General features: G+C 38.6%; 1 protein-coding gene across 2 annotated transcripts in view; it reads left to right on the forward strand.

Annotated features, from left to right (window-relative positions):
• Positions 1 to 27,901, forward strand: part of mthfd1l (methylenetetrahydrofolate dehydrogenase (NADP+ dependent) 1 like) — a 57,596-nt gene that overhangs the window by 23,918 nt on the left and 5,777 nt on the right. For both annotated transcript variants that reach the window (XM_017692479.2, XM_037537636.1), the window contains 10 exons: positions 1,437 to 1,513; positions 3,156 to 3,296; positions 3,942 to 4,010; positions 6,425 to 6,536; positions 11,307 to 11,446; positions 11,673 to 11,714; positions 14,014 to 14,114; positions 14,402 to 14,579; positions 17,123 to 17,230; positions 17,524 to 17,676. In XM_017692479.2, coding sequence (XP_017547968.1) covers positions 1,437 to 1,513; positions 3,156 to 3,296; positions 3,942 to 4,010; positions 6,425 to 6,536; positions 11,307 to 11,446; positions 11,673 to 11,714; positions 14,014 to 14,114; positions 14,402 to 14,579; positions 17,123 to 17,230; positions 17,524 to 17,676 — 1,121 coding nt within the window. The remainder of the gene's footprint in view (positions 1 to 1,436; positions 1,514 to 3,155; positions 3,297 to 3,941; positions 4,011 to 6,424; positions 6,537 to 11,306; positions 11,447 to 11,672; positions 11,715 to 14,013; positions 14,115 to 14,401; positions 14,580 to 17,122; positions 17,231 to 17,523; positions 17,677 to 27,901) is intronic.

Below are 27,901 nucleotides of genomic sequence, written 5' to 3' on the forward strand. Positions count from 1 at the left end.
CTCACCATTTTTTGTCTACTAAAAGTCGACCAATTGTTCCACAAATCTGGGCTATAAACTATAAAGAGATGGTGTCTCTTCAGTGATTTACTCTGTAAAAATTATTTTTATGAGGTTTTTGGCTTTCAGCAGTAAATTGTAAGCATATAGCAACATGTGTGATCATAAAACATGTTCTGTTAATTTGAGGGGAGCTTTTACAAAAAAAAATGACATTTATTTCATGCAGTTACTGAATAATTTGCCTCATGATTTGGTAATGTAAAGTCAGATGGACAAACCAAAATATACCCTGGAATGTAAGAGGTTAAAGCGTGCTGCGTTTATTGTTTGATATACTGTGTGAATAGGCATCTTTGTAGCTTTGGCATTTAAGGGTTAAATCAGGAGCACTTCTCATGGCTTCTCAAGCTATAAATTGCTTACTTTAAGTTTTGTTTGCCCAGTTTCTTCCATACAAACATTTCAATATGTTACTGTAGTTTATCGTTGCAGAGTTTATTATATACACATACCCAGCGAGAGAGATAAGGGAGGGACTGGATGAAAATCTAGACTGTTTTAGTTCTTTCTGCCAATGACATCTTTATCATGAGGCCTATAACTGCTTTTAGCATGTAGTTTTGTCTGCGTTTTTCTTTCCTTCTTTCAGCTCCCTAGTCCGTTTGGGAATTGCATGTTTGTGAGAGGAAGGTAAAACTAGTTCCAATGAAAATAAGAACTTTGAGTGTTCAAGGAATTCTTGTTTTCTGCTAGTTTGTGGTTTCTCTTGGCTCTCTTTATTTTGTTGGCTAACTTTAAATATTAGATCTGTTCCATTCTGTTGCCCCATGTGTCCACTGAGCATTGGCCATAAACTGTTCTGTGTCTTCCCAGCCTGTATTACACCACTCTATCTGACTGATCTGCAAAGGGCAGCTTGTTTCTCTTCCAGTTCACTACAACCAGGCTACGTCTTTGTTTACTCTGCAGCTCTGTCAGTCAATGATTGGAGTTCTCGTGGGATGTCCTGCTGTTAGGGCAGTCTTAGCTCACCATCTCAATTCCTAACAAAGTATTTTGTTAAATATTGAGATTGCTTAAAAACTTTAGAACATTCTGATGCTTTTCTGTTTGTACATATAATTGACATGACAAAGCATTTTTACAGTGTACCTGCCTAGAACCTCCAGTTTGTGTCAGTGTGTGTTATTCACTATGGTCCATTTGAATTGAAAAGACTGTAAATGCCCAGCACTGATGACGTATGTATAGTCAGCGCATGTGCAGTCTAAAATAGGATGCAAAGTTATTGGTTGTCATTATTGGTGGTAAAAGCATTTTTTGACTAATGATTACAGTTTTTTCAATTTTTCTGTAGATAAGACATCAACCAGTGAAACATTGTGCACTCCTAACAATAAGTCCATACTTGTATTCTTACCTCATTTCAACAGTGGTGGACACCAACGACCGTTTCCTGCGGAAGATCACAGTTGGGCAAGCGAACACTGAGAAAGGCCACAGCCGACAGGTTTGCACTCACTCTACTCTTTCCCTGTGAAAACGTTTAATGATATGTAGTGATTAGTAGTGAGCAGACGTTATGGTCACTCTCAGCCTCTCTCTCCATGTTTGTTGGAATCTGAGAAGTCTAGCGGTTTGTGAGCATATGTCAGAAAAAACAGCTACTAAAGCAAATCCTGCAAATAAACAGCATGCACCTCAGTGTGAACCAGCCTCAGCAAAAGCAAATGTTTAAAGTGGTGTGAAAAAATGGGCTGTGGTTTGCTTGCAAACACTCATAGCCAGCCAAGCACATGCTTGCATTTATCCTTTCTCCCAAAGATCCCTACAGAAATGCACCCCACAGCCTGGAGGGGTTTTGTTACGGAGTTGCTTTAGACTTAGTGATTGTAATAAATCTCTACTTTGACAGAATTACATGACCTCAACAATTACATACTTAAATCTAAACTTGTAAGTTGAAAAGTTGAAGGTGGGCTTTATCTATTGCCTCATTAAGTGTGAGTGGGCTATCTTAAAAGAAAATAAGAAGGAATAATATATACCCTTTTGGGACCTGAACTGATCACAGTAGGAGATGATGACTAGTGTTCCTGCCCCATAGGCCACAACGGGTTCATCAGTGTGACGCAGAAGCCTTCAGGGTTTAGTGTTCTATCTCTGAGTAAGAGCTGTCTGGCTGCCGCCTGTCTCCTCCAGCTGCTTTATGAGGCTGATGTTTATTAGAGGCGAGCAGCACCAAAACAGCTTGGACTGGCTCCAGCCTGCCTTGTCTTTAACACATGTGTGAGCTATTTACTGTATACGATAAAGAGGTCTAGGCCTAGCGACCAGCTTGAGACAGTGTTTGTGTTGTGTATATCCATTGGTGTGTGGTTTGCATACATTCTGCATCTTCTGTATCGACTAACTGTCAAGCGAAGGTGATGCAGGAAATAACACTTGAACAGTATTTGTATATTTTGTCGAACAGGCCAAAACCACAAGAATTTTAGGCAGCTCCACCCTCAGAGCTACTAATAATTTATTTTAGTTTACGAAGGGTGACCGTTAACAATCGTGTCAATCAAAAAGCATTAAAATGTAAAATATAAATATTAAATTATATTAGCCAGTGTCATCGTTTATCAGAATTTGAAGCCTCTAAAAATTTTTAGATTTTTAAAATCTCGTTTTTCTATTGACCACAAAACTTTCTTATTGCTAAGACCCTAATCACGATGCATCATGAACTCAAAGTGGCAATTTGACCGCATCGATTTTAGAAATGTTAGAATTGACTATTCAATAATTTTATACTCAATTGTAACATTTTTTTTTATTCAAATTAAAATTTTCTATTTTTTAAATGACCTAGAAGAAAACTTGCTCTCCAGCATCCCCCCGCGACCCTGACGGAGAAGCGGCTTAGAAAATGGATGGATGGATGGAAAACTTGCTATATTTTATTTACTCCACTAATGTGTAAATAGCTTCTCTAGTTGTATTTATGCCTTCAGCCTATTTTAATCATGCTGAATCACACCAAATCAAACCAAACTGTGATGTGCTGAATCATTCCATAAATAACTTTCAAACTGCAGAGTTACATCCATTTTATTGAATAACACTGAACACTGTGTCTGTGACATTTTCTCTCTTTTCTGCAGACGCAGTTTGATATTGCTGTGGCCAGTGAGATCATGGCTATTCTGGCCCTGACTGATGGGCTGGCTGACATGAAGTCCAGGCTGGGCCGCATGGTAGTAGGAAGCAGCCGGAGTGGGCAGCCAGTAACTGCAGATGACCTTGTATGTTTGTACGAGGGCTGCAGTCTTTCTTGCAGCAAGTCCAAACCTGTCTGTAGAATGCCAATTTTTTTGTCCAATCCCAACTTCAGCCCGACAGAATTCTGTGCGGTCCTGACTGTGGCCCGACAGAGTCCTGTGCGGTCCTGACGGTGGCCCGACAGAGTCCTGTGCGGTCCTGACTGTGGCCCGACAGAGTCCTGTGCGGTCCTGGCTGTGGCCCGACAGAGTTCGCTGCGGTCCTGGCTGTGGCCCGACAGAGTTCGCTGCGGTCCTGGCTGTGGCCCGACAGAGTTTTATACAAACTAGGCCAGAACACTTCATTTTATTTGCGTTCCGTGCTGTTAAAGCACAGGCAAAATTGTTAACAAGTTAATAATACAGTTAATTAAAGTAGGGGTAAACATTGAAATAATTTGGGTGAATACAGACTGAAATTCTGTAAATATTATGAATTAAATATGAAAACCTGAACATAAAATTTCAACCCAGGCTGTGCCTGACAAATATTTGAGAAGTGATATCCGAACGAGACACACACAGATCTAGTTGGGTTTGGACAAAAAGTTAAAGCTCCTTTTCACACTAGGCTCATTACCTCTCTGTACTTGTTCATATACATTGAACCTTTTTGGTTGCCTCCTTTAGGGTGTAACTGGAGCGCTCGCTGTGCTGATGAAAGATGCCATCAAACCCACCCTGATGCAAACACTGGAGGTTAGACTTTCCTTTTCCTTTTCTCCTCACGCACGTAAAAGTAGCCCTTAATAGCACCGTTATGATAGAAACACCCAAAGCTGATACTTTCAAGGGTACTGAACTTGTACGAGAGATGTGAACTACAGAACTACACTCACTCGGACACACATCTGGCTTTTGTCTGGCTGTAGTGGGAGTGTTCCTCACCATCAGTATTGGAGAGAGAGAAGCTGGAAATGATGTCTAGAAAGTGATTAAAAGAATTATTTGTAGAAATGTCTTTCATCTGTAATGACAAACATGCTAATCACTTTATGATTAGTGTTTAGAATGCAGCTGTGTGTGTGTGTGTGTGTGTGTGCGCGCATGTGTAATTGTGTGTGACTCTGTGTATGTCATGCATGGGAGTTTTGCTTTGGGAGTTCTTGTTTTGTGGGAGTTTTCCTGTGTGGAATCATATCAGGATGGAGCAGGCAGTGGAGAGTGATGAGGACGCTGTGCTGAGTGTGTGTGGAGGAGGGTGTGATGGCATCCATGTTTTCACAGATGGACTCAAGTGTGTGTTCAAAAAGGAAGGGACATGTCAGCTTTGAGAGAGAGAATTTAAAGATAAGCTTGAGTATGTGGGTCCTGGGTGCTCACTGCATTTGTACCAGTGAACAGAGATATCTGTTAATCTTGTTAATCTGTTAATCTTATGTTTTCTCTCTCACTATCTTTTGTCCACCTCCATCTTTCTTCATCTCTTAGTTGCTCTCAATTTCTTTTTTTTTTCTCTTCTGTATTCATTTTGTGTGTCTTGAGCATTAGCAGTCTTCTCTTTTTCTTCCTAGCTGCCAATTTTCTTTCTTTTATTTTAATGTAAATGACATTTCACACATACATGCACACACAAAAAACAGGCTCTTGTTTTTGTACAGTGTCTGATATGGGGTAATGCATATAAATAAAAACCTGGTGTTCTTAAAGTGTGTGTGTGTGTGTATATGCAACATCAAAGGACATTGTATATAAAAAAATTAAACATCTTGGGAATGTTGCATGCTACCGACTTTAATTTTTACCAGAAGGCTAGCGTTTTGCCATTTCAGTGAGGATTCTGTTGCAATCGTATTTCTTTCAGAGGCTTTGTAACCAGTCCTCGAGCTGCACTACTTTTTTGGAGACTTTTAAAAGAAGTCCATAATGACAAATCCAACACCGAATGTGTTCTGTTATTATTGATCTGTTTCTGCATTGTTGTTGTTAGCAGGGCTGTTAGCTGTTCACTGACACCTGGGGTTTAAGTCCCTTGACCAATCAGAGGCTGCATTCTTGACTTGTCACTGAAACAATACTAGTACAGCTCTAGTGTGCTGCATTCAAGAAGTTTTTTTCTTTTATCTTCAACGTTCTTTAATGTCACATTAAAGAACATCAGACATTTTACTGGCATTTTAAACAGATACTTGATGATGTATTTATTGTACTCTCAAAGAGCAGAACATTTAAGCAATGCTGGTCTACTGATCTAAAAAGTTTTCATTTTATTTTTTTCTTCTAATTTGTAACTCCGTAGAAATAAATGTTCTATTTCTGTGTAATGCTTAACTATTTTCTATATTTCAAACATGTTTATGCATGGAAAATTTGTGTGAAAACAAATGCACACACATGTTGTCCTTTCTCGCTTGTCTTGCACAAGCAGCCTTGAACTTTTTACCCAGCATTCCACACTCCCTCCTTCAGTGTTCCTCCACAGGCAGGGAAACGGTACTTTTCAAGCTAAAAAAAAATGACAAAAGCACAGCATGACAGGCAGAATGACCACGGCTTTGTGGAAGGAATGATTTGGTGATAGAAGAACCGTGGAATGCTGTTGTAGGACAGCTCGTTAAGGAAGCACAAGAGAGACATCTTCACTTTCTGTCTTCCTTCAGGGGTGAAGAGAATTCATCACCCCAGATTTTCCCCCAACTGTGCTTCAGTCTTCTTCCTGAATTCAAGTGACTTCACCACTTGCCTGCTTGCTTTTCCATCCTCCTGCCCCCTCTTTGTCCTTCCTATCCTCTTTTCCTATGCTGTAATCTAGGTGGCCTGCTGGTTTGGGGAAATGAACTCTGAACCAAAGGGCTGTTGGTTCAAATCCCAGCTGTTCACAGCTTTAAGTGGGAATGGCTCATACAATGGAAATAAATTTTCCCTGTTTTGAGGCTTTGTAGCTAGAAGATTGTTCAACGATTGAGGACGACATGTTTATTCCACACATTTAAATGTTCAAATTATTATCAAATAAGTATTACACTATTTTAAAGTTACCCTTTTATTTCTATTGTGGAACACTGAAACAAGTCACAGATGTCTGGGGCAGAGTTGTGGCTGGTTGAATGTGGTTCATGTTGGTGGTTTTGCTGTTTTTGTTTTATTCGCCTGTATCTTTTGTGTTGTAACAGGGCACACCAGTGTTTGTGCATGCTGGGCCATTTGCTAACATCGCCCATGGCAACTCGTCCGTGCTGGCAGACCAGCTGGCTCTCAAACTGGTCGGAAAGGAAGGCTATGTGGGTGAGTGTGACTGCAGGTGAAGTACACATACATGCCATGTGCAGTAAGCCTGTCTGACCTTGGCTTTGGTCATAAAGCAATGATTATTAAAAGCAAACATTTTGATAATGCATGCTTTGGGTGTTTTTTTATTAGTGCCTTTTTATTAAGCCTTTTTATTCCTCAATCCAGTGTTATTAGCAAAGGCTTGTTCACCCATAATCTTATAAACCAGTGAGTTAGCTAGATTTTTTCCTATTTATATTTTTCCTAAAAATATTACATAGAAGTGTTTTCATTTATACATTCTTATTAGGGCTCGACGAAGATTAAATTGTGATGAGTCATATTATTGACTATCAACTGATCATGAATCATATTTTAGGTAATTAATTGCCATTAATTGCATTTGTCTTATTTACTCAAGTGAAAAAAATATACATTTTGTTCCATTAAAAAGTTGTGTATTTTGCTATGTGTATATTAGTGGACAAAACAAGCTTTGCTAGAATGTATTTATTGAACCTTTAGATCGCCTAATTTTCATACAGTAATTTGGCATATATATCATATACAGTTAATGGTTCTAACTACTCCACATTGTAGCCTCCTGTTCTTGCTCTTATTCGTACAGCTCATCAATTCTTTTCAGTGATTTTCAGTCTGTTGTAACCGCTACCATCACAATCATCGGGGGTCAAGCACTAGACACCTTAGGTAGAACATGACTGATGGTGGAATGTTTTAGAATAGCTTCAGTTTCTAATAGATGAAGGGTCTCGAAAGATGTCTGACAATTTTCATACACACTGATCTTTTGACCTTAGTATGACATGCAACAACTTTTTGACATGTAAATCAAAATACTTAATAAGCAGTCCAATATTTGGATGTTATTTGTAGGACTTGTAGTTGTTTAGTTGTTGAAATCAATGAAATCAGAGATTGTATAGCAATTACCCATTTATTTTAGTCTCAGAATTTTGTGTTAATTACTCAAATTTGTCCTTGGAATGATGCCAGACTGTGCTACAGCAAGCACTGTTCAGTGTAGTCTGTGTATTTCATAGACGGTTCGGTTTTTATTAAATATTACAGCAGAATAAGCTTTTTGTTTGTCATGATTCAATATAATATTAAGACTTACAATAGAACTTCAACAAAATGTGATTTGACTGTTCAAACATTTGTATATGACTATGTATGGTGAGTCAAAGACCTTTGCACCTTTTGTATTCCTTATCCTTCTCTCTGCTTGTTCCCTGAGTTCCTACACTTTGCCTGGGACGCAGGGCCAGAGGGTTTTTAGGAAAGCCTTAAAACAGAATGAATCCTTCTAACTTAAAAAAGGCTGAACTCGTCTAGTTCTCTTGGTGGCACACCTGAGAATTTTTCTCTCATTCTCTAACAAAAACAAAGCAAACTGTGGAGGGCCTCCTTTAAGGCTGTGCGGAAGTATGTGTGGAGAGGCGAAATGGTGTCAGGGAGCCAAGCCAAAACGCTAGTTGAGTTATGACCTCTTTGCATGATGCTCCTAGAAAATGTCTGAGACTTTTCCAGCATGTAAACAGTGAAGAGACAGGCATAGCATCTGCTAAGCTGGGGAAGCACAACTCTGAGCTCAAGCTTCAGTCTGTCCAGGAGTGGGTCTGATAGTTAGATTACATCATTAGATTACTCTGTAGGTAGCGAGCTGACTCTCAGAGAGTAAAACTCTTATGGTTGCTTGTTAGCTGCTAATGAGCTTTAAGCTGGCTCTATAATGACCCCTGCTGTCCTTTAGAGTATGAGGCTGAGGCTTTGTGGTCTTCAACAGACAGCAGCAATGCGGAGGCTTGTGTTGAGTTTCACAGAATAACAATGAAGAAGGAAAGTGTGTGTATGTGTATATGCGTGTCATCTGATGCTCAGGTATGTTGTTTTTAAAGCTGGTTTAGGCGGAGTCAGCTGATTTTACACAGCAGCCTTACTACAGGCTGGTTATGCAGTTATTAATCTTAAAGTAATATTCCAGAATTCTTCTGCCTAATTTTCATCTTCCACATCTGTGGGGCGCAGTCAATGAGCATAGACAGTCATCTGTAGACTAAGGCTGTTCAGCCAAGCTGTTGGATGTGACGATGATGATATGAAAAGCAATAAATTATGATTAAAATAATGTGCCTCTTATTGGTTGTGACGCATATACAGACTTTTTTTTAAATGTGTATATATACTATGAATTATTCGGTCACTATTTTGAATTATTTGGTAACTACTTTCAGTTATTCAGTAGGTACTGTGAAGTATTCAGTAACTAGTCATATATGGGTCTTTAGGGTTTGATGAGTGAACAAAGCATTTAACTGCTCTGTTTTAATGTAGCTTATAGTCACGCTGTTAGTGGTTTCTGCAGCACATCTTGTGTTACACTAGCAGCATGAAAACATGAGACATGAAAAAAAAAAAAAAATAAGGATGAAATTTCTTTGAAACCTCAACAGTTTTCTGCTGTGTTGCTCAGCCATGAGCTTATCAGTGACTTGCTTGGATGTGGATGACATTAATCTGAACTGATACAGAAGTGTCCCATGACTTCCACCCTAAAAAATCTTCTCAACGCTTTTACCTCTGTCACTCTGTAACATTTACTCACACACACATACGCACACATTCACATGTGGCCAATTAATCCCCTCTAATAACTCAATTAATCTCTTTTAATTGGAATCATTTAGCTAATTTCTCATGTCCATTTTGAGGTTGCAGTAAGTAGTTCAGACTCAGGTATGTAGGACAGAGCACGTAGGCTTAATCTGCAAGGTTTCTTTAGTTCAGAACGAGATGCCAGACCCAGATTGCCATGTACGTACACACACACACAAACACACACACACACACACATGATCTCACAAGACCAGAAAGTATGCCAAACCTCTTCAGTGGAAATAAAAACATTAGTCCCCCCGCCCCTTTACCCGTTTCCCACCCTGCTCAAGAGCCTGGGAAATAGTGCAGGAAACTCAAAGGGCACAGAAAGAAGTCGATATGTGGAAATACCACACTCGCATACACACACACGCTTGTTTTTGTACCATGTCAGGATGTGGGATTATATGTATTGTGTTATATATGTATAAGTATCAGTATGTAGAAATAAAATGTCCCAAATCTGTTGTTTTTATATTTAAGTACATATCTGTAATAATATGTAATAGTATGTCTTGGTGTTCTATCAATATTCCATCACTATCAGCCCTGAAACTGGCCCCTAAATACAGCACAGCGGGAATGAATACTGATAACAAGAAGCTGTTTCTGACATACACACAGTACTGAGCAATGCTTGCATGCATGCTAGTAAGTGAAGTTTAACTGAAGCAAGCAACGTGGTGGCAGTGGGGATGACTCAGAATCTTTGATTGTTCAAAGTCATGAAAAAATTGATGCATAACTTGTTGCTAATGTTACACATTCTCAAAAGAACCATAAGATGTCTGTTCTCCACCTGAGGGAAGTGAAGAGCCTGGTCAGAGTTTCTCATCTGTTTAGTTGCAAAGAAGAAAGCTTAGCAGTTGAACTGCAGCAGCTGGCTAAAGGCAACTGCTCACTGGACGAGAAGCTCCACCAGGTCTCTAGTCCTGGGTAGCAGATAGTAGAGAGTGCAGCTAAAGCACAGAGCTCAAGGTGATTTTATGCTCTTTCTATATAGATTTAATGGAAGTAAACTTTCAATGTTAATTAGTTAGCTGGTGCTGAACCTAATAAATTTACTAACTCTTCACAGATGTGCTGTCCAATTAAAAGGCATGAGATATGTGATGTGGCTACACTAGTGACATTAGCTGAGCTGAAAACAGATGGCTATATTTTACTGTAAACAGTTTAGATTGGCTGCATTAGTTGTTGTACATTTTTAAATTATACTACACATCTATTTGACTGGAAAGTAGAAAGTTACAGCTGTCAGACCAGACCAGTGGTCTCAAGAAATGTAACTTCTATTCAAAATGACATTTTTTTTCCTTCTCCTGTAATGTTTAGGAGATACAAGGGTTTGTTTCAACAGCAGCGATAAGTTTATATGTGTGTGTATGGATGTGTGTGTGTGTGTGTGGATGTATGGATGTGTGTGTGTGTAATTTTAACTAAAAAAAAAATACAAAAAACATTGAATGCAATTTGTAATGCATCTTATTTTGCATTCAGCTGGCAACATGTAACGGTCATGATCAGACAGAGTAAACATTGTTGATGTTTGTTTTAATAAGACTTGCGTAGCATGTACAATGCTCTGAAGGGAGTCAGTGTAATAATGGTACTATATTGTACACACATGCACGCTCATGCTTGTTTATGTTTGCTTTTAGTCTTTAAGGGCAGCAATTACATCAGTACTTCAGAGATTTCCCAAGAGTGCAAAGGAAATCCAATAATTAGTGCCATTTCCCACTGTGTGAGTGCACATATGTGTGTAACCAGTGGTGCTTTTAGAGCTCATTACTGCCACTCATTATCAGTATGATGAGTGTTTAGCACACTTCCTGTTATAGTTTCAAGGTTCTGTTCATCATCATCATCATCATCATCATCATCAGCTGCTGAGGAAAATCACTGTGACTAACTAAGCTATGAATACTAAAAGATGTTGAAGACAAAAGCTTTTAAAGGCAGTCTGTTTAAATTGTAAAGTGCAATTTATTTTTTCTTTTTTTTCTCTCACATTCACACTTTCTCTTTTGCCGATCTTTGTTTCTCTCTCTCTCTCTCTCTCTCTCTCTCTCTCTCTCTCTCTCTCTCTCTCTCTCTCAGTGACGGAGGCAGGGTTTGGAGCAGATATTGGTATGGAGAAGTTCTTTAATATTAAATGCCGTGCATCTGGACTGAAGCCTGACGTTGTGGTGTTGGTGGCCACCATCAGAGCACTGAAAATGCATGGAGGTGGTCCCAGTGTAAGACACTGTTTGAGTTCCTCTATCTTTACTTTGTATTTAGAAGCTTTAGAAAAGAGCGCTTAATTTTCAGTACACCTGTGATGTCATGTTTTGATATTACTCTCTGCTTTAACTCGATACATCCTAGAAATGCACCATATACTGAATATCTGCACATTAATTGTACTAAGTCTGAATTGTAGTCTTCTATTCACTTGACATTATTGCACGTTTCCTCTCTCAGGTAACAGCAGGGGTGCCACTTCCAAAGGAATACATTGATGAGGTAAAGACTTTGAGCAGTTTGTACACATACAGTGTTTAATCCATAACCGCTTACATCAGTGTTCAATGAATTTCTTAATCCTTTAGGAATCTGACCATAGTTATTATGATTTATGCGCAGACCTTTCAAAATCTGGGTGTTCAGCTCATTATTAAATCTGAACCTGAAATCAGAGTTAGCCTTTTTAGCTGGTTTGTTAACTCCCCATGTCATATTAAGCACAATTAAATTCATTTAAAGGACATTTTTATTTTTTATATTTTCCTTTTCCTTCAAAATGCAATGATTTTGGTTGTCTCTCAAATGAAAAATATATCTCTATCACAGAAAAGGCTGTTTTGTAGGTGCATAGGCCATACAAAATCAGACATCAGATTTACTTCAGAAAAGGCCTGTACAAAATTAAAAAAACTTTAAAATAATTTAAGCAGGATCTTTAGTTGGGAAAGCAATACAGTGCATAGGTTTTGTTCTCACAGCATCTTTAGAGAACTATTTTTCTCTAATAAAGATCTCGCTTAAATTATTTAGAGGTTTTCTGTGGTAGACCAAATCTTGTAAACATTCAGGATCTTACACAGTGCATCCTGTAAGGGTAGATGGATTAGGCTAGAGCAAAATCTGCTGTAGCAAGGCTTGTTTAGAAAGCCTGTTCAGTTGTGCAGAAAATCTTAGGTTGTATTGTTTTACTCAATCAATATGTGGCAGTATTGCACACTTAAAGGAATAGTCAGTGACTTTTTGCCTGTCAGTCACATCATAAGCTGGCTGCTGATCACATGGGTGGCTACATGCTGCATCAGAAGGGTAAAGTAGCATTTTAAATGCTACTTCCTATAGGCAACATATAGCACTTCGGTAGCATCTTATTAGCATTATCTCCTTAGGGACTTCATAAGCGTGTATAAGCACTTAATAGCATTTACAAAGCAACGTGTAAGCATTTATGTTTTGCTTATGTCAGTTTTTGCAGTTTGATATGTTTTATGAAGTAAATGACATTGTATTGACACAGTGGTGGTACGCCTGTCCCTGTGTAAATAGCCTTCACATAGTGTCATCCACATTTCTCACCTGCTGTTCTGATACTGTTTTGTAAATAAAATTAATTAATATATTAATGGAGAATGAGCCTTCTTTTCATTAGGATATGAATAAACAAGAATGAAGGAGTCTCTGTCCCTCCATGTCTCTGAAAACACCCAGACCTCTTCTGCAGTCCTCTCTTGCACAGCTTTATCCTCCCTAACATGGTTTAGCGTGATTTGATTAACAGGGTAAATATAACCTGGCTTGCTGAAGGTACAGACGGCAGTCCAGAGGGAGCTGTAGTGGCACAGAGATGCTGGGCCTGCTTCCTATCAGCCTCCCTAAAGCAGCCCCAGCTGAGAAAATAACTCAAGCGCTTAAGCTAATTGTGTGGTTGCTTAACGAGAAGCAGAAGGCACCAGACCGATCTCCTGGGCAGTGCAGTGAGGGACACTACGGTTGTAAAGCAGAGCAGGAAGTGCCTTCTGGAGGGCGCAGTGGGAGGGGTGACCCCTTCAAAAGCCTGGCGGAGGACATCTGTCCCTAAATGGACTCATCCTTTGATGAAGGCACTTGGTTAAGTCTAACAGCGGGAGGTGGGAGCCCAGTGGTCAGAGAACTTGGCTATGGCCCAAGGTTGTGGGTCCTATCATGGAGCTTTAACCTTTAGTTTCTCCAGGGAGTCCTGTAGTGGGCTCATGTATGTCACTTTGAGCAAAAGCATCAACCCCAAGATAAAGTGAAAAGGCAATTGAAACAGATTGTTGGATTTAATGGGGAATTCCACAGATTTTTTTCCCCCCACTGATATCATCAGCTGTTGTTAAGCTGTGTGGTAGTATGATATCATAGTATTGCATATTTGATCTCTGTTTGAGTGATTGTAGTTTTCACAGGCATTGTTCAGTGCGAAGTTACGTGAGCCTGGTTGTTTGTTGATGCTGTACTTAATAGGAGAATGCCTGGCTCTTGGCAGTCAGTCCTGTTTCTGTGGTTATGTAAAGAACTCATATCATTGTAAATGATATTTCCCTTGCTTTTTTTTAAATTAAGGAATTTCAAGTAATGTGTTGACATTAACTGTTTATTAAAGTTTCAAAACTTACCATTCATCACAGTGTCCATACAGTCAGTATTAAGCTAAAGCTGCCTTAATTTTTATTGTATCCTCTGTGTGATTTTGATCAGTGACACTCTACATGTGAAAGTTGCTGTACTGTTTGTACTGCAAATGTCTTTTTTTTTCTGTTTTACACCTTTTCTATATCAGGATCTGCATCTGGTCTCAGAAGGCTGTAGTAATCTGAAGAAGCAGATTGAGATCGCTCACCTGTTTGGAGTTCCAGTGGTGGTGGCTCTCAATATCTTTAAGTAAGGAAGGGCAATTGTGTCTCAGAAAGCTAAACTTTTTGTGTTTTTGTAATGAACCTCTCTGATGTTTTTGACTGTGGTGTGCTTTGCCTTGCTCAATGAAAAATATTCATTCTCTCTCTCTCTCTCTCTCTCTCTCTCTCTCTCTCTCTCTCTCTCTCTCTCTCTCTTCTCTCTTCTCTCTTCTCTCTTCTCTCTTCTCTCTCACTCTCTCTCTCTCTCTCTCTCTCTCTCTCTCTCTCTCTCTCTCTCTCTCTCTCTCTCTCTCTCTCTCTCTCTCTCTGAAGGACTGATACAGAAGCAGAGATTGACCTAGTATGTCGCATCGCAGAGGCTTCTGGCGCTTCGGCTGCTGTGCCATGTCATCACTGGACGAGAGGCGGGCGGGGCTCAGTGGAGCTGGCACACGCTGTGAAGGAAGCAGCAGCTCAGAAGAGTCATTTCCGCTTCCTGTACAGCCTGCAGGTGAGGCTAAAGGCCCTGATTAACCAAGCCACATTGTTTGTATGTTCAAAACTGCTGGTTTAACAAGAATATTAATGATTCGGATTACCATTCCGATTGCAAAAATTGCCAGACATGACAGGTTTATTTAAAAAAAAAAAAAAAAAAAAAGAATATTAATGATTTTCAGTCAATCTGAATCACTTTTTGAGTAGTGTTTAAAAAAAAACATGAAGAGAAGAAAAAGAGAAGCTGGAAATGTTTAGAAAGTGATGAAAAGAATTATTTGTAGAAATGTCTTTCATCTGTAATGACAAACATGCTAATCACTTTGAATATATATATTCAAAGAATATATATATATGTATGTGTGTATATATATGTAATCGTGATTTCAATTATTTGAGCTGATTGCAGTTATTTAAGCTGACTGCAGTTAACAAACAGAATGTGAATTGGATGCATTTTCACCAGTTGGTGTGATGAAAAGAAAGCGGAAATTTATAAAAACACAATGTTTCTAAATTCTGACTGGTGCTGTAACACTTCTTGACGACAGCAGTGAGTAACGTTTGTTTATTTGAGCTTGAGCTGTTTTATCATCAGTTGGGAGTATCGACAGCCATGAATCAAGATGGCTGATAGCTGAAATTTTGTTGTTGTTATAACTGCAGCTTATAAGCCTTGTGGTTTTTGCAGCCCTGTACAAAGTCTTGATGGCTCTTCTCTGCTGTCTGTTAAACATTTCTTGGGTGATCTACAGAAGCTGACCAATTCAGCTTTAGTCATGTGAGCAGAGAGCATGGATGGCCTATGGAGAGCCACCAAATATGTAGCACACCTTTGTGAATTTAATTGTGTAGGGCATGTTAAGTACCCACAGTGGGTCTTATCTCATAAACAGAGCATGTGAAATCAGTGCACAGTATAGTGTTAGAACTCGCCAGTTTAAAGGTGGTCAGAGGAGAGTGAGAGATGAGAGAGTGTGTAGGGACTGCAAAAGGATTGATTTTGTGCTGCTAATTTGGTGGAATTCACCAGTAAAAGCCATCTTGATCACAAAAGTGACTAGTCAGATAGATAAACAGAATTAGATTTAGGTTTTTTTTTATGCCAGCTGTCACACAAATGTATTTATCCTGGAAAAATTAAATAGACTTAGGAATGCGGAGATCTGTATCAGATTGAAGAATCAAGCAAGATTATTGGTTTATACTATTAGGACTTTAGTGCTATAGAATGAACTAGATTTAGTAAAATTAGTAAGGTGTAGTTGCTTTGAGATTAATTTATTTGAGTTAAAATGGCACAGGGTTAACAAAGTTAATCATTTATTTGTTTGCTCATTTGTGCAATGCTTTCTGAGTAAAAAATTAGATTTAATGCTAGCTTTTGGTGTGGTCACATAGTTCCAGCTTTAGAAACCTTTAGCTTGCTTACACTTTAGTCCCTGTACCTGCCAGTCAACAATGGAAACAGTTTGCCAAGTCAGTGTCAGTTTGTCACTCTTAAAAATAATGTTTCCTAAATGGTTCTTAGCTTGGACTTATGTTTCTAGAACGTGAAAAAGCTTTTAATTGGTTTTAAAAGGTTTAGGACCTTTATATAATGTGGAGGTTCTTTGAACTTTAAAGAGGTACTTGACACTGACACATAATTTACAAAATTATATCCTCTCAAACTCCAAGACTTTTATTATATCTGAGGAAAACTATGTGAAGTAACTGTTGTTAAGTTTAAGACTGAGAATCTGAGTTTTAGGCATTTTATAGGTTTAAGAATCATTAATTGAACAGGTACTTCAGGGAACCTAAAGTGGTTCTTAAATGGTATCGCTCTAAAGAAAGTATTTATTTTCTTAATTGTGTAATATTAAAGATCACTTTTGCAAACTCTATGCTGTACATGACCAGTGTGTATTTTATCTGATGTAACATTATGATGAAAATTTTTGAAGATGCCCCTGGAGATTTGAACCTCAGGAGAGCTTTCAGACAGCTTTCGTTTTACTTTGATCATAGTGAACAAGACTGTAACTAGTACAGAAACCACATGGCAAATAATAACAAACCTACAACATAAAAGAGCACTCATTAGAAAGCAAACCTGAGGCTGACTCAAGCCTGATTTACATGCAAAATCAGCCTGAAACATGGTATTTTGCTCACTGTCTCAGTGCAACTACAGATCCTCACACCCTCCACCAGTGACTTATGCATACATTATGATGCCCTTGTGTGAGTCTGGGACAGAACCCTTCCGTTTGACTCTTTATAGCATTGGTAAAAACATCAGCTGGTTTGCATTATACTCAGTAGGTTCGGGAAGTTGTGACTTTGATTAAGGTATCCCATTAAACGGCAAGGTTTCACGCCAGTCTTCTGCCTGTCCCTGTTATCCGATTAGCTGGAAGTCTGGCCTGAGGGAATGAAGGTTTATGGGCATCAAAATGCAGGAAGACAGGCCATGCCTTTAGAAATTTAGTCCCCTTGCTCTGACCCCCAAGAGAGGACAGATTTTAGTTCCCTTTTTTCTGTTTATGTTATGCATTATATTTTCAACAGACACCCATTGTGGAGAAGATTCGTACAATCGCGCAGAAAGTTTATGGGGCTGATGACATTGAGCTGTCACCTGAAGCCCAAGCTAAGATTGAATACTACAATCAACAGGTAAGAAGGTTACAGTAACGCTTGTCTCATGTTTTTTTTTTTTTGTGCTCGGTGTTTAGTCATCAGAGTAACACGTTAAGAAATTATTTGTTGTTTTTGCCATGTCCTTTAAGTAATACAAGAAATATTAGTCTGTTTAGAGATTCAACTCACAATGAGGTTCATTTACTCCTTACAGGTGCTACATATAGTTCATTAACATTTAGAGTTTGAACGTCTGAATCGGCCAAGTTTATTTAACGAATGGAATGTGTGATATAATTAGAACACCTGCCTCTGGTTTGACCTCATAGGGCTTTGACACCCTGCCTGTCTGCATGGCCAAGACCCACCTGTCTCTTTCTCACATGCCGGACAAAAAGGGCGTGCCCACTGGCTTCATTCTGCCAATCAGAGATGTCAGAGCCAGCATTGGAGCAGGGTTTATCTATCCGTTGGTTGGAACAGTGAGTGATGAATCTCTCTCTTCTGTATATTTTTTCTTTAGTTTTCTAAGTAATATGTATTAGCTTAGAGTAAATAATTAGCAAATATACATCATAACTAAAGGCATTTAAAGAGTCTGTATAAGTGTTTGAATAATGTTTAAAATCTTTTACGGTATGCTTGTAAATGATGATGGAAAGGCAGTTAGTTTGGTCATTTCTGAAGAAGATCTCTGTAGATAAACAGAAATGAGTGTTATAATTTCCCTACATAGTCTCCCATAAAGAAAGATGGTCATTGTTATATATTTTGGCAACAAATTCCCATGAGCAGTACCAGTTCTTCCTACAAACAGGTTAACTAGGGCCCCAACCAGCCGACAGGGCTCACCATGACACCTGTAGTGTTACATTTTAGAGTTATGTATTATTAATTATGTAGTAGTGTGTAGCGGCAGGCATGACAGGGCGGCTGTGAAGCATTATACCCTGTCAATGGCTGAAAAACAGAAAAAACTGCTGACAGTAAGACAAGCCAAGATGTAGGTAGCTACATGTTGTACTGCTCATACAGTCTCTCATCTCATTTAAGTGTGAGCAAGTCATCAAAATGTTTTAAAGCTTTTTGTCACTTGCTTGTTGCTGCTAGAGTTCAAAGGAGCACTGTTCTAGCTAACTTTCTGCCATCAGGTGAATATGAAATGGCTCCAGACTCCCTATGTAGTGCATTACTTAGGAAATGAAATTAAGTCTACATTCAGAGTAATCCAAAAGACATTTTAAAGGTACAGAGCTTTCTATAGACATGTTATGCATTATTTTTCTATCAAAGTCAAGCTTAACTTTGCAAATCAAGTTTGCTTGGGGTCCTGGGAAGGCTATGACCGGCACTGCCTGCAAGGTGCTCTTGTGCTTTGCCAGACTGTCTGTATGGGTTTGAAATACTTAGTTTACTTGATGGAAATATGAATAATTAGTATTTTTCTGTTTTCTGTCTTTTTGTTCTCTCTCTCACCCTCTCTCGTCTGTTTGTGCTTGCCCCTCCCTCTTTAAATGTGCCTGTGTTATCAGCACTACCCTCTCTGTCAGTCTTCCAGCTGTTAATTGGTCAGTAATTGAACTCAGTTATTTTTGTTGTGCTTGCTAATTGCTTCCAGAATTCAAGTTCCACCTGTGATCTGTGACCTGGCTTGGAATTTTAAAAAACAGCACTGGGCAGAAATTCCTTCTGTTGTTACACATGTAGCCTAAGGCACATAGATCGGTCTGCATGATTTCAGTGCGTGGGTGATTGGCTTTTTTTAATGAAGCTCCATCAGACTGTGTGCGGAGCTGAAGTGTGTATGATCAAAAGAATGAAAGGTTTGGCCCAAGCTTGTGAAAACAACTCTCATAACATCTGTATTTTGGTTGTGTGAAGTGAGGTCAGTGTAGCGTTTGAGTGGCATGGCTCTTCAGCGTGTGCTTTTCATTAATACAGCCAAACACTACGCCCCGGGGTCTTCCTACGTTTTCTTTTGTTTTTCCTAAACCCAGCTGGAGTACTATAGACTTCTCCGTCCCTCTGTTCCGGCCTAGGCATGGCTGGAATCTTACTCCCTTCATTCTGTCTAACTTTGTTTACATTTTTATTACTGCTCTGTTGTTTAAACACTCACATGTGGTGAATGTTGCCATTTGTTACCGTGCGAATGGAGAAAGTGGCGTTATTGTTTCTTGTTAACAGGAATATTTGGTACCTGACTGGCATTTATATTGTCATTTTCAGGGTGTCACATACTTCATGCATATTCATTTGGTTAGTTCTGTTATTCCTGCACTGTGAAAGAATTTAGCTTTGGCAGAAAAACAGTTGATCTAGCACTGTTTTTTATGGGCCCCTGCAAGTGAGAGTAGAAGTCACAGTCTGGAAGCTGCATGTTGGTAAGTCATTCCTGATCTGTTGATGTGTACTCCATACAAAAGAAAACGTAGGAAGACCCTGGGGTGTAGTGTAGATCTGAGAGTGATGCAATTTCAGTGCACTGTATGTCTACATATTGTAGGACGCAGTTTATTTATTGTGCTTTGTATTTGTCAGATCCACTGTCAACAATTTTTACATACTGCATGCTTCTGCTTCCAGCTTTTACCTTCTAGAAAATCGACTCTGGAAAGTAACTCTGCAAGTTATCAATTCTGTTTGAATTCCAATATTCCAACATATCTTGAGGAGAAAATGGTTCTATGAACATGAGGAAACATTTTACCTGTGTTCTCTGCGGCCTAAACCAAGCCACTATGTTTTGTCCTACCTCAAGGGTACAACTTCTAATATTAACATATAAAACCGTAAAATAACCGAAAAAGAAATTGATGTTGATGGTTAGCTGTAGTTTCCTTAATAAAAACTCAATACATTCAAATCTCAGCACAGACCAGATATACCTGGTTGTTCCCTTTGGCAAGACAATGAACTCTCCACTCCACAGCTGGTGATGCAGTGCTGCTCCCGGACTGGGCATAGTTAGGCAAATATCACCCAGCTCCTTTGTAGGATCAGTAAAATACATAGTGTAAGTAGCTAAATGTATTCTGTGTAAATTGAGTAATTGCTCCCATCTCTGTAATTTATACAGAGATTTCTTATTCTCTGCGGATTCGTCATAAGCATATACAGATGTCCTGCTGTAAAATTGCATTACTTCACCCTCATGTAAGTCATATCACTCTAAGCACTGTTTAACTGAAAATAAGACTGTAAAAGTTTGCACATACTAAGTTATCAGATGATTTTACTGGCTACTGGATTTTTGTATCTGGGACAGTTTTCGTCAAACCACTCTCTTGCACAGATACGATTTAGGCCAGGTCATGGCCAGGGTATGTTGATTGGGTCAGGAGTGGGGTAGCAAGTGTGTTTCCGGGCTATGCGCTGGCTGTGCTGGGCCATAGGGTCATGGCTGGGCGAGGTGAACGCCCTGCTGCATGCTGGGATGCAGTCTAGGCTCTGCTCTTTCATCTCCACAGAACTGCTGGTGGCCCTGGCTGCCTGGACCAATGACCTTTCACCTCTACACACTACACTGCCAATTCTTTCAACTTTCCATGTGTTCTCTATTTTTGACCTTCTCTTTCTCTTTTCCTGTTTTGAGATGTTCCACCTTTTTCTTTCCTTGTTGTCCTTTTTCTGTCTTTTTCCTGTCCTTTTATACTTAATCCAACACTTTATACACTTCATATGCTTCTATCTGTAAAAGTCATTTCTCTGCCATCCTGTCTTCCACTCAAGGCTATTAAGAAGCTAAAATATAGCTGGATAAGAGCATCAAGGAACTGTCTTTGAAATGTTGTACTAATACTCAAATGTGCAGTGAGAAAATTGATAAAAAGGCAAACCTCATTGTACTCATGGCTGTGAATGTAGACAATTTTCACAGGTACATATTTTTGGAAGCTGGTTGTGGGGAAGTCTCTAAATAGTGGAAGGCTGCTTTTAACGCCTAGCTTTTGTAATCTGGCTAATGGCAACTGCATTATAATATAGGCTGATGGATTATAATGCTTTTAGAGTAGAACATTCACTGCTCATACATAGATCACTGAGCTATACTCATTTGCTTGGTTACTGTACATCTAGCCTCTGCCTCGCAGAATGTCTGATATCTTATGCACCTTAAGCTGGCCAGAGTTTTAAGATTTTCTACACAGCTGTGTGAGCACACTTCCATGCAGCAGGTTTTATCAGCCTGATGGGATACCCTGATGGGAGTGCCCACTCTGCTGCTATAACTGCGTGATTTGGAGGAATATAGCTGCTGAATAAAAAATAAATAAATAAATAAAAGTTTGCAAAGTCCTTGGCATCGCTGAGCAACACTGTTTAAATGTTGTTGAGGATTGTTCTTTGGAGCATTTAATAGTTTTAAATAGTAGCTTTTATGTCGCTTTTTTATATTTGCAGCTGTATTTGTTGCTTTTGGGTTTGTCTCTTCTCAGTAGAATAACTGTCTATGGTGGGTTATTTTGCATGTCTGTCTAATGGCCCTTTTTTTAAGCGTAAAACACAACAGAAGTAGCAAAGCTACTCTACACCCACTTCCGTGGGTTCATGCTATTCAAGATAAAGAGAAAAGAATAAGGACTTTTTCTGAACTATCAAGGAGAAAAAGAAGAAAGCAGGTGTAGGTACTTTTGATGAGGTTATTCCATTCTGTCAGCAGTAAAACTGCTAACATTTACAGTACAGTCTGATCCAACACTTCTGAAACAAAAACCACACCCTTGCTCATGAGCATTGACTGCATGTCTGAATGGCAGTAATTGAGTAATACAGTAATTTGTATGGGGATGTCATACCTCCTGTGTTTATTGTTAATGGAATTAGGTTTAATTCTATTGGGAAAAACTGATGTCTTCAATTTGATTTACGTAACTGGGAATGCACAGAGGCGAAATGAACATCCAGATTTATGTGCAGTTTTGAAATGTTTATGGAAATTGGTTGTTTTGATCTGCAAAGAAAAGCACATAAACGTTTGTCATGTTTACATGTGTGGTGGATGTAAAATACAGAATTAAACTTAATTTGAGTTAATTGAGAAATGTATCTACATTAGACTCAATTTCTTGGTTTTTCTCCAACCGTGGATTATAATTTAATTGTTTTATTATCTTTTATATTTAGCTTAGTCATTACACCTAGGCTTGCATGCTTGGAATCAGGCAGTGTTTGACTCATACAATACTCAGTGTTTTGAGATTTTGTTGTGGAATGGTTCATTTCAGATTGTGTCAAGAGGCCATGAAGACTCTAATCTGATGCACAGATGTGCATGTGCTAGGGCAGCTTAACAGCCCACAATGTACAAGCTTGTGGTGAAGAGCGAATATATGGAGTTACTGTCTTTGTTGCTGTTTGCTTAAAAAGAAAACACAATAGGCTCATTTAACAGTAAAGAAATAAGAGTCCCAATCGACCATAAAATATATTGCCCTAGTTACTACAGTAAAGCAGTTAAGCACTTGTTCCTCTTCTGTATCTCTGTCAGTGAGCAATGGGGCAGTGAGCTTGTGACCTTCCCCAGTGGTCGTTGGCCCCTGAGGGACGGTGAAGTGGAGGGAGCTTTAGGGAAGCACATGATGTCATTCTAAAGAAATGTTCGGGAGGGTTCAGCCAGAGAACAATAGAGCTCAAGACATTGTGCCTCCACTCAAGTTCTATCTCTGTACACTATAACAGATATACAGTAACAGTCGTGTAGTGTGTCAAAGTTAGGCTGTAGCGTTATTACATTAGTGACCAATTTCTTTAAGATTTTCTAATATTTAGCCAATTTATATGCATCTTCAGTTTATCACTGTCCTATTGCTGTAACTTTGCCCAAGGGCGTTATTCTATATCAGAACTTCATTTCTCTGATGCTATAATTCTGTGTAAAGCAAAAAATGTAATAATACAATGTTTTATTGTGAGAGGATCACACAGCACTGTGAACACAACACACTAACACACCACCACATCAGTGTCGCTGCAGTGCTATTTAATGATTCAGCACTGCAGATAATATCTACTCTGTGGTGATCCTGACAACTGACAACGGGCTAACAAATCTTGCAGAAAATCAGACATCAACTAGTTTGTAATTGTTGAATTACGAAGTATGCCTATATGTTAGATGGTGCTGATAAAATCAGCAAAGCGTGTGGACACAAAGGACATACATAATATAATATTTAAAATATAGATTAGTTTGCATAGCTACATCATTTTTAGCTTGATTTATTTAATGTCAGTGTGAATTGAATGTCTTAACACATCTTCCGCCATTTCTGAGTGACACATGGTATCTGAGAAGGTTTCTGACTAAGTGCTTGATGATGGGTGGGCCTAGTAGGAGGGAGAGATTATTTTGTCCCACGCACTGGTGCAGAGAGACGTTGAGCGAAAATCACTGCAATAATGTGATTAATCTTCTGTAATATGACCAGAAGCATAAACTAGCAAGGTAAAAATGTCAGTTTTGATTTTAGGCTGACTTTCCTTTGCAAAGCTCTATGAGCAGCAGCAAACTACAGTGAGTGAGCTGACCAATGACCTAAAAACCTGGGTGGATGTTGTGCTGTTTATTTTTGGCCTAGTAGACAAGTGCTGCATCCTGCATTTCGAGTTGCACAGCAGCACATACTCAAGCCCCAAAGTTTTTATTGTTTAACATCGTCTTCTTGCGTGTGGATAATGGAGTATTGTCTTTGGGAATAATACAGAGAATTTCTTGCCTGGGTGCAGAACACCAGCAGGGCCTTCTGTGTGTTTTTGTGCTTCATCAGGCGCATGAGAGATAGTGCTGAAAGGTTATGAACAGGCCCAGCATTGTTGCATTTTCAGATTATGTTGGCTTTTATTGTGTCTTGACTCGCTTCGGGACTCCTTCTAAATGCTTTTGCTATAAAAGATTTTCTAGTGGAATGGGTGTTGCATTAGGGCCATGAAGATTAAATCCATTAGCTTAATGCACCAAAACTTCATAGATTCATTTAAGAAGCCCAGGATCTGGTAGACTTCCTGCTTTAGAAGGCTTTAGAAGTTCTATCTTTGGTAGTAGGTATTGATGTCTCTCAAATTGTAGGTATAGCAGTGATAATCATTTCCTTACTCTATCTCCATAAATGTAGTCACAGTTAATTCAGCATTTAAGTATGTTAATGTCTTTTGTTGGTTGCCATACCAAGAAAAGGAGGCGCACAATAGCCACTGCATGGTTGTCAGGTCAGTTAAGTATTATTTGTTTGTAAAAGCTGGTCATGGTCTCACTCTGTGCAGAGTGGGAAAGTTCCTGCTCTGGACGGTAGCTTGTATGTATGGCTTGGTCATGGGCAAAACGGTAAGGATTGAATGGTCACAATCATTTTGTTAGTGTGAGTAGATGGAATGTTACAACTGAATGATGCATTTTTCGCCTAGCACCATTCACCTTTATATCAGATCCGTGAGAATATTGGGCGCTTTATAGTGATGCTAAGGTCGAACCAGTGTGAACATTCTCAGTCGCAGATAAAGATCCAATATAACCAGAGGTGGACGAAGTACACAAATCATGTACTTGAGTTAAAGTAGACCCAAGGTAAAATATTACTCCAGTAAAAGTAGAAGTCCTTACTCTAGACCTCAACTTGAGTAAAAGTACAAAAACTATTTGCCTTCAAATGTACTTAAGTATCGAAAGTAAAAGTACTAAAAGATTAATTAATGCTTTGATGTCCTGTTACCATTTTTATAACAAGACTCGCTTCATGAACTAATTTTAGGTGGAAATCCTCCAGTGTCTCTTGGTAAACCGAGTGGCTCTGAAATCACTTTTTACAAACAAGCAAAGTTTCAGTTTAAGATTACTTTGTAACTTAGTTACACGTTGAATAAAAACTGGCTTTAAACTCAGGATCACAAGTAAGTTTTCCTTCACTGTATTGATCTGTAGGCCTCTGTTCATAAACATAAACTGATTTACTATAAAATGAAAGTGTTTGTATGAATTCAGAGAAAAAGAAATATGCCAGTCACGACTGCATATGTGTACATATTTCTATATTGTGGTCTATTTACACAAAGTTAGGTTAGTTCATCATTTAGGTGACGTATGTGTTCCCAAAATTTTTACCCTGCTGCACTGATGTTGAACCGTGTGCTTGCACTGGGTTGTTGTGACCAACAGGTCAAAACAAGCTCAGAACAAATAGACCGCTGTGTCCTGATTGTTGCCCTGGCTTTGCGCTTCTTTTGTTTTGACATGTTGCGTTTTTATACACACAGAAACCAAAAGGAATGACAGATTTCTCAAAATGTAGTGGAGGAAAAAGTCAGATATTTGACTTTGAAACGTAGTGGAGTGAAAATACAGTCGCCCAAAATGGAAATACTTAACTACAGATACACGAAAAAACTACTTAAGTACAGTAACTAATTACATTTACTTAGTTACTGTCCACCACTGAATATAACTTATTTTGGTCAAAAATTCAACATGCTCCAGAGGTTTAAGGACCCATCTGCACATATCCAGATATTTTTGAGTTTTGGCCTCCTGTCCACACAAAAAAGCATTTTTGATGATTTAAAAATGCTTTTCAGGGCGAAGAAATCTTGACATAATGCTCAAATATAAGAAAAGCTAGAAAAACTCCACCTCTGTGTCTGATACAGGCTGTCTAGATATTTCAGAGACACTAAATTTTTTTCCCCTCTTTTAAGCTTTTATTTTCTGGCAGAAAACGTATGTATGAGAGAGCAAATTACAGAACCTGCATAACATTACTTTCCACAAAAATATATGCTTCAGCTTCAAGTTTTCTATTTTGTGTAATTCATATGTTCACAAGACACTGTTGGTGGATGTGTGGATGACTTTTTTTGCGTTGTCGAAAATTCAAGATATAAATATCTGTGTGAATGATGCCTTAGTTAAACAGTGCATTAATGCCTGATATGATTCAGTTGTCAGATATGATCATCAGTTCCTATTATTTCATCTATTAAAATAATCAGTATAAACTCACAAAGCAGTTAACATATACTAGTAAAATGGTAAATATGTAAAAGGCCTGATCAGCATTTGTGTGATAAGTTATTAATGCCACTTTTTTAAATGGGAAAAAATCTTTCTTTTGGGGATTTGTGCCAGTAATGCAGAAGTGATTTAATCATACTTAACTTCACAAAAAATATGATTAATTGCAGTTACTTGTTTATATTACTTGACAGCCCTATAGAAGCCACTTGTAAAAATGTGCATTATACTTTATTAATAATCTTAACTCGTACCTCTAGATGATTTTATAAGTCTTATACCTTGGATCCCATACTGCCCACCAGATTATTGGTTGATTCAGGAATGTGATGTTATTTGAATGTTTTATTTGTGTTATGTCTTTTAAAGAGACATTATTATTTATTGACAGGATTTATGCCAATAACAGTAAATCATTGGAATCTTTAATACAGGTCTTTTAGATTTGACCACTAAATGTTAGTCATGATTCAAAATAATTAAATGTCATAGTGTAATCTAACCTCTAAACTAAATCAGGGATGGTAGATAATCGTTTGTAAAGTCACTCTACTACAGCTCTCAGATAGGACACTGAATAACATCACCACTGAAACTGAATTGAGACAAATTACTCTGTTCAAAGACGTACAAAATGCCTTTCTCTGTTTCTCTGTAAGAGTCTTTGATACCCAGCTGTCCAATTCTTTTGAGCTCTTTCTTAACAACTGGCAGAAGTTGTATCCCCCGACAGGAAATTGGTCATCATCCCAGCCCCTTCCTCTGCTCAGAAGCTTGTTTACTCTAATAAGTCTGTAAACAAGGGGTGCCCAGCTTGGGTCCTGTAGGCTTAGAGTCAAGCACAATTTGGTAATTCCCCTGCTCTACTATTTAACCTGGTAATTAACAGATGAGCTGAAACAGCACCAGACTGTGCTGTAAACAGTGTCCAAGTACTCAGACATAAGCAATGTCTTCTTTTCAGGGTAATTTCAGCTTCTGTTAGATCTGAGACAGAAATAAAATTTTATTTGATCTTATAACAGATAGGGAATGAAAGAAGCTGCTAAGCTGGGAAGAGAAGAATAGGGGGAATAGAGAAGACATGTCTACTGGTCACGTAGACCAAGGGTCATGTATTTAAACATTTAGACTACAAGGCTGTGGTTGTTCAGCTTTTATCAAAGGCAACTTTCATGCTAAAGTGTAGCATGTTAAAGTTCATACAGCTCTACCAAGTGAGTTTGCTATCAGACAGATTAGTTAATGATGTGGTCATTGAATTTTCGATCATTCACATGGATCGTTCTTTAGTGCTTCGGGAAGCCATCACTGATTTACTTGCTTGCCTTTCACAGAATTCCTTAGATAACCTGATGGTTGTGCCTTGTGTTCTTCCTGTGTGGTGGATCTGTGCATCTACTCCTTTGTCTGTGGTCAAGAATGATCATTTTTTTTGGACCCGTGATCTGCTGTTCACATGCTGTCACTTTGAATTTCTTTTTTGCAGCAATAAAATTTAATCACATTTTGCCAGTCAGATGATGTAAATTTGTGCTATGCTCTCTTTTTATACAATCCATTGGGTTTGGAAGAAGTTTTGAAAAGAATAGTGTTTTTTCAGGACACTGAGGACTCATCCAGTAAAAGCACTGTGCAGCAGTAATGTACCCAACAGTTTAGACTTAGTCTGTGGTCCAGTAGTGCCATGTCTAATTGCTGAT

Source organism: Pygocentrus nattereri, chromosome 4 (genome assembly GCF_015220715.1).
Source record: "Pygocentrus nattereri isolate fPygNat1 chromosome 4, fPygNat1.pri, whole genome shotgun sequence".
NCBI lineage: Eukaryota > Metazoa > Chordata > Actinopteri > Characiformes > Serrasalmidae > Pygocentrus > Pygocentrus nattereri.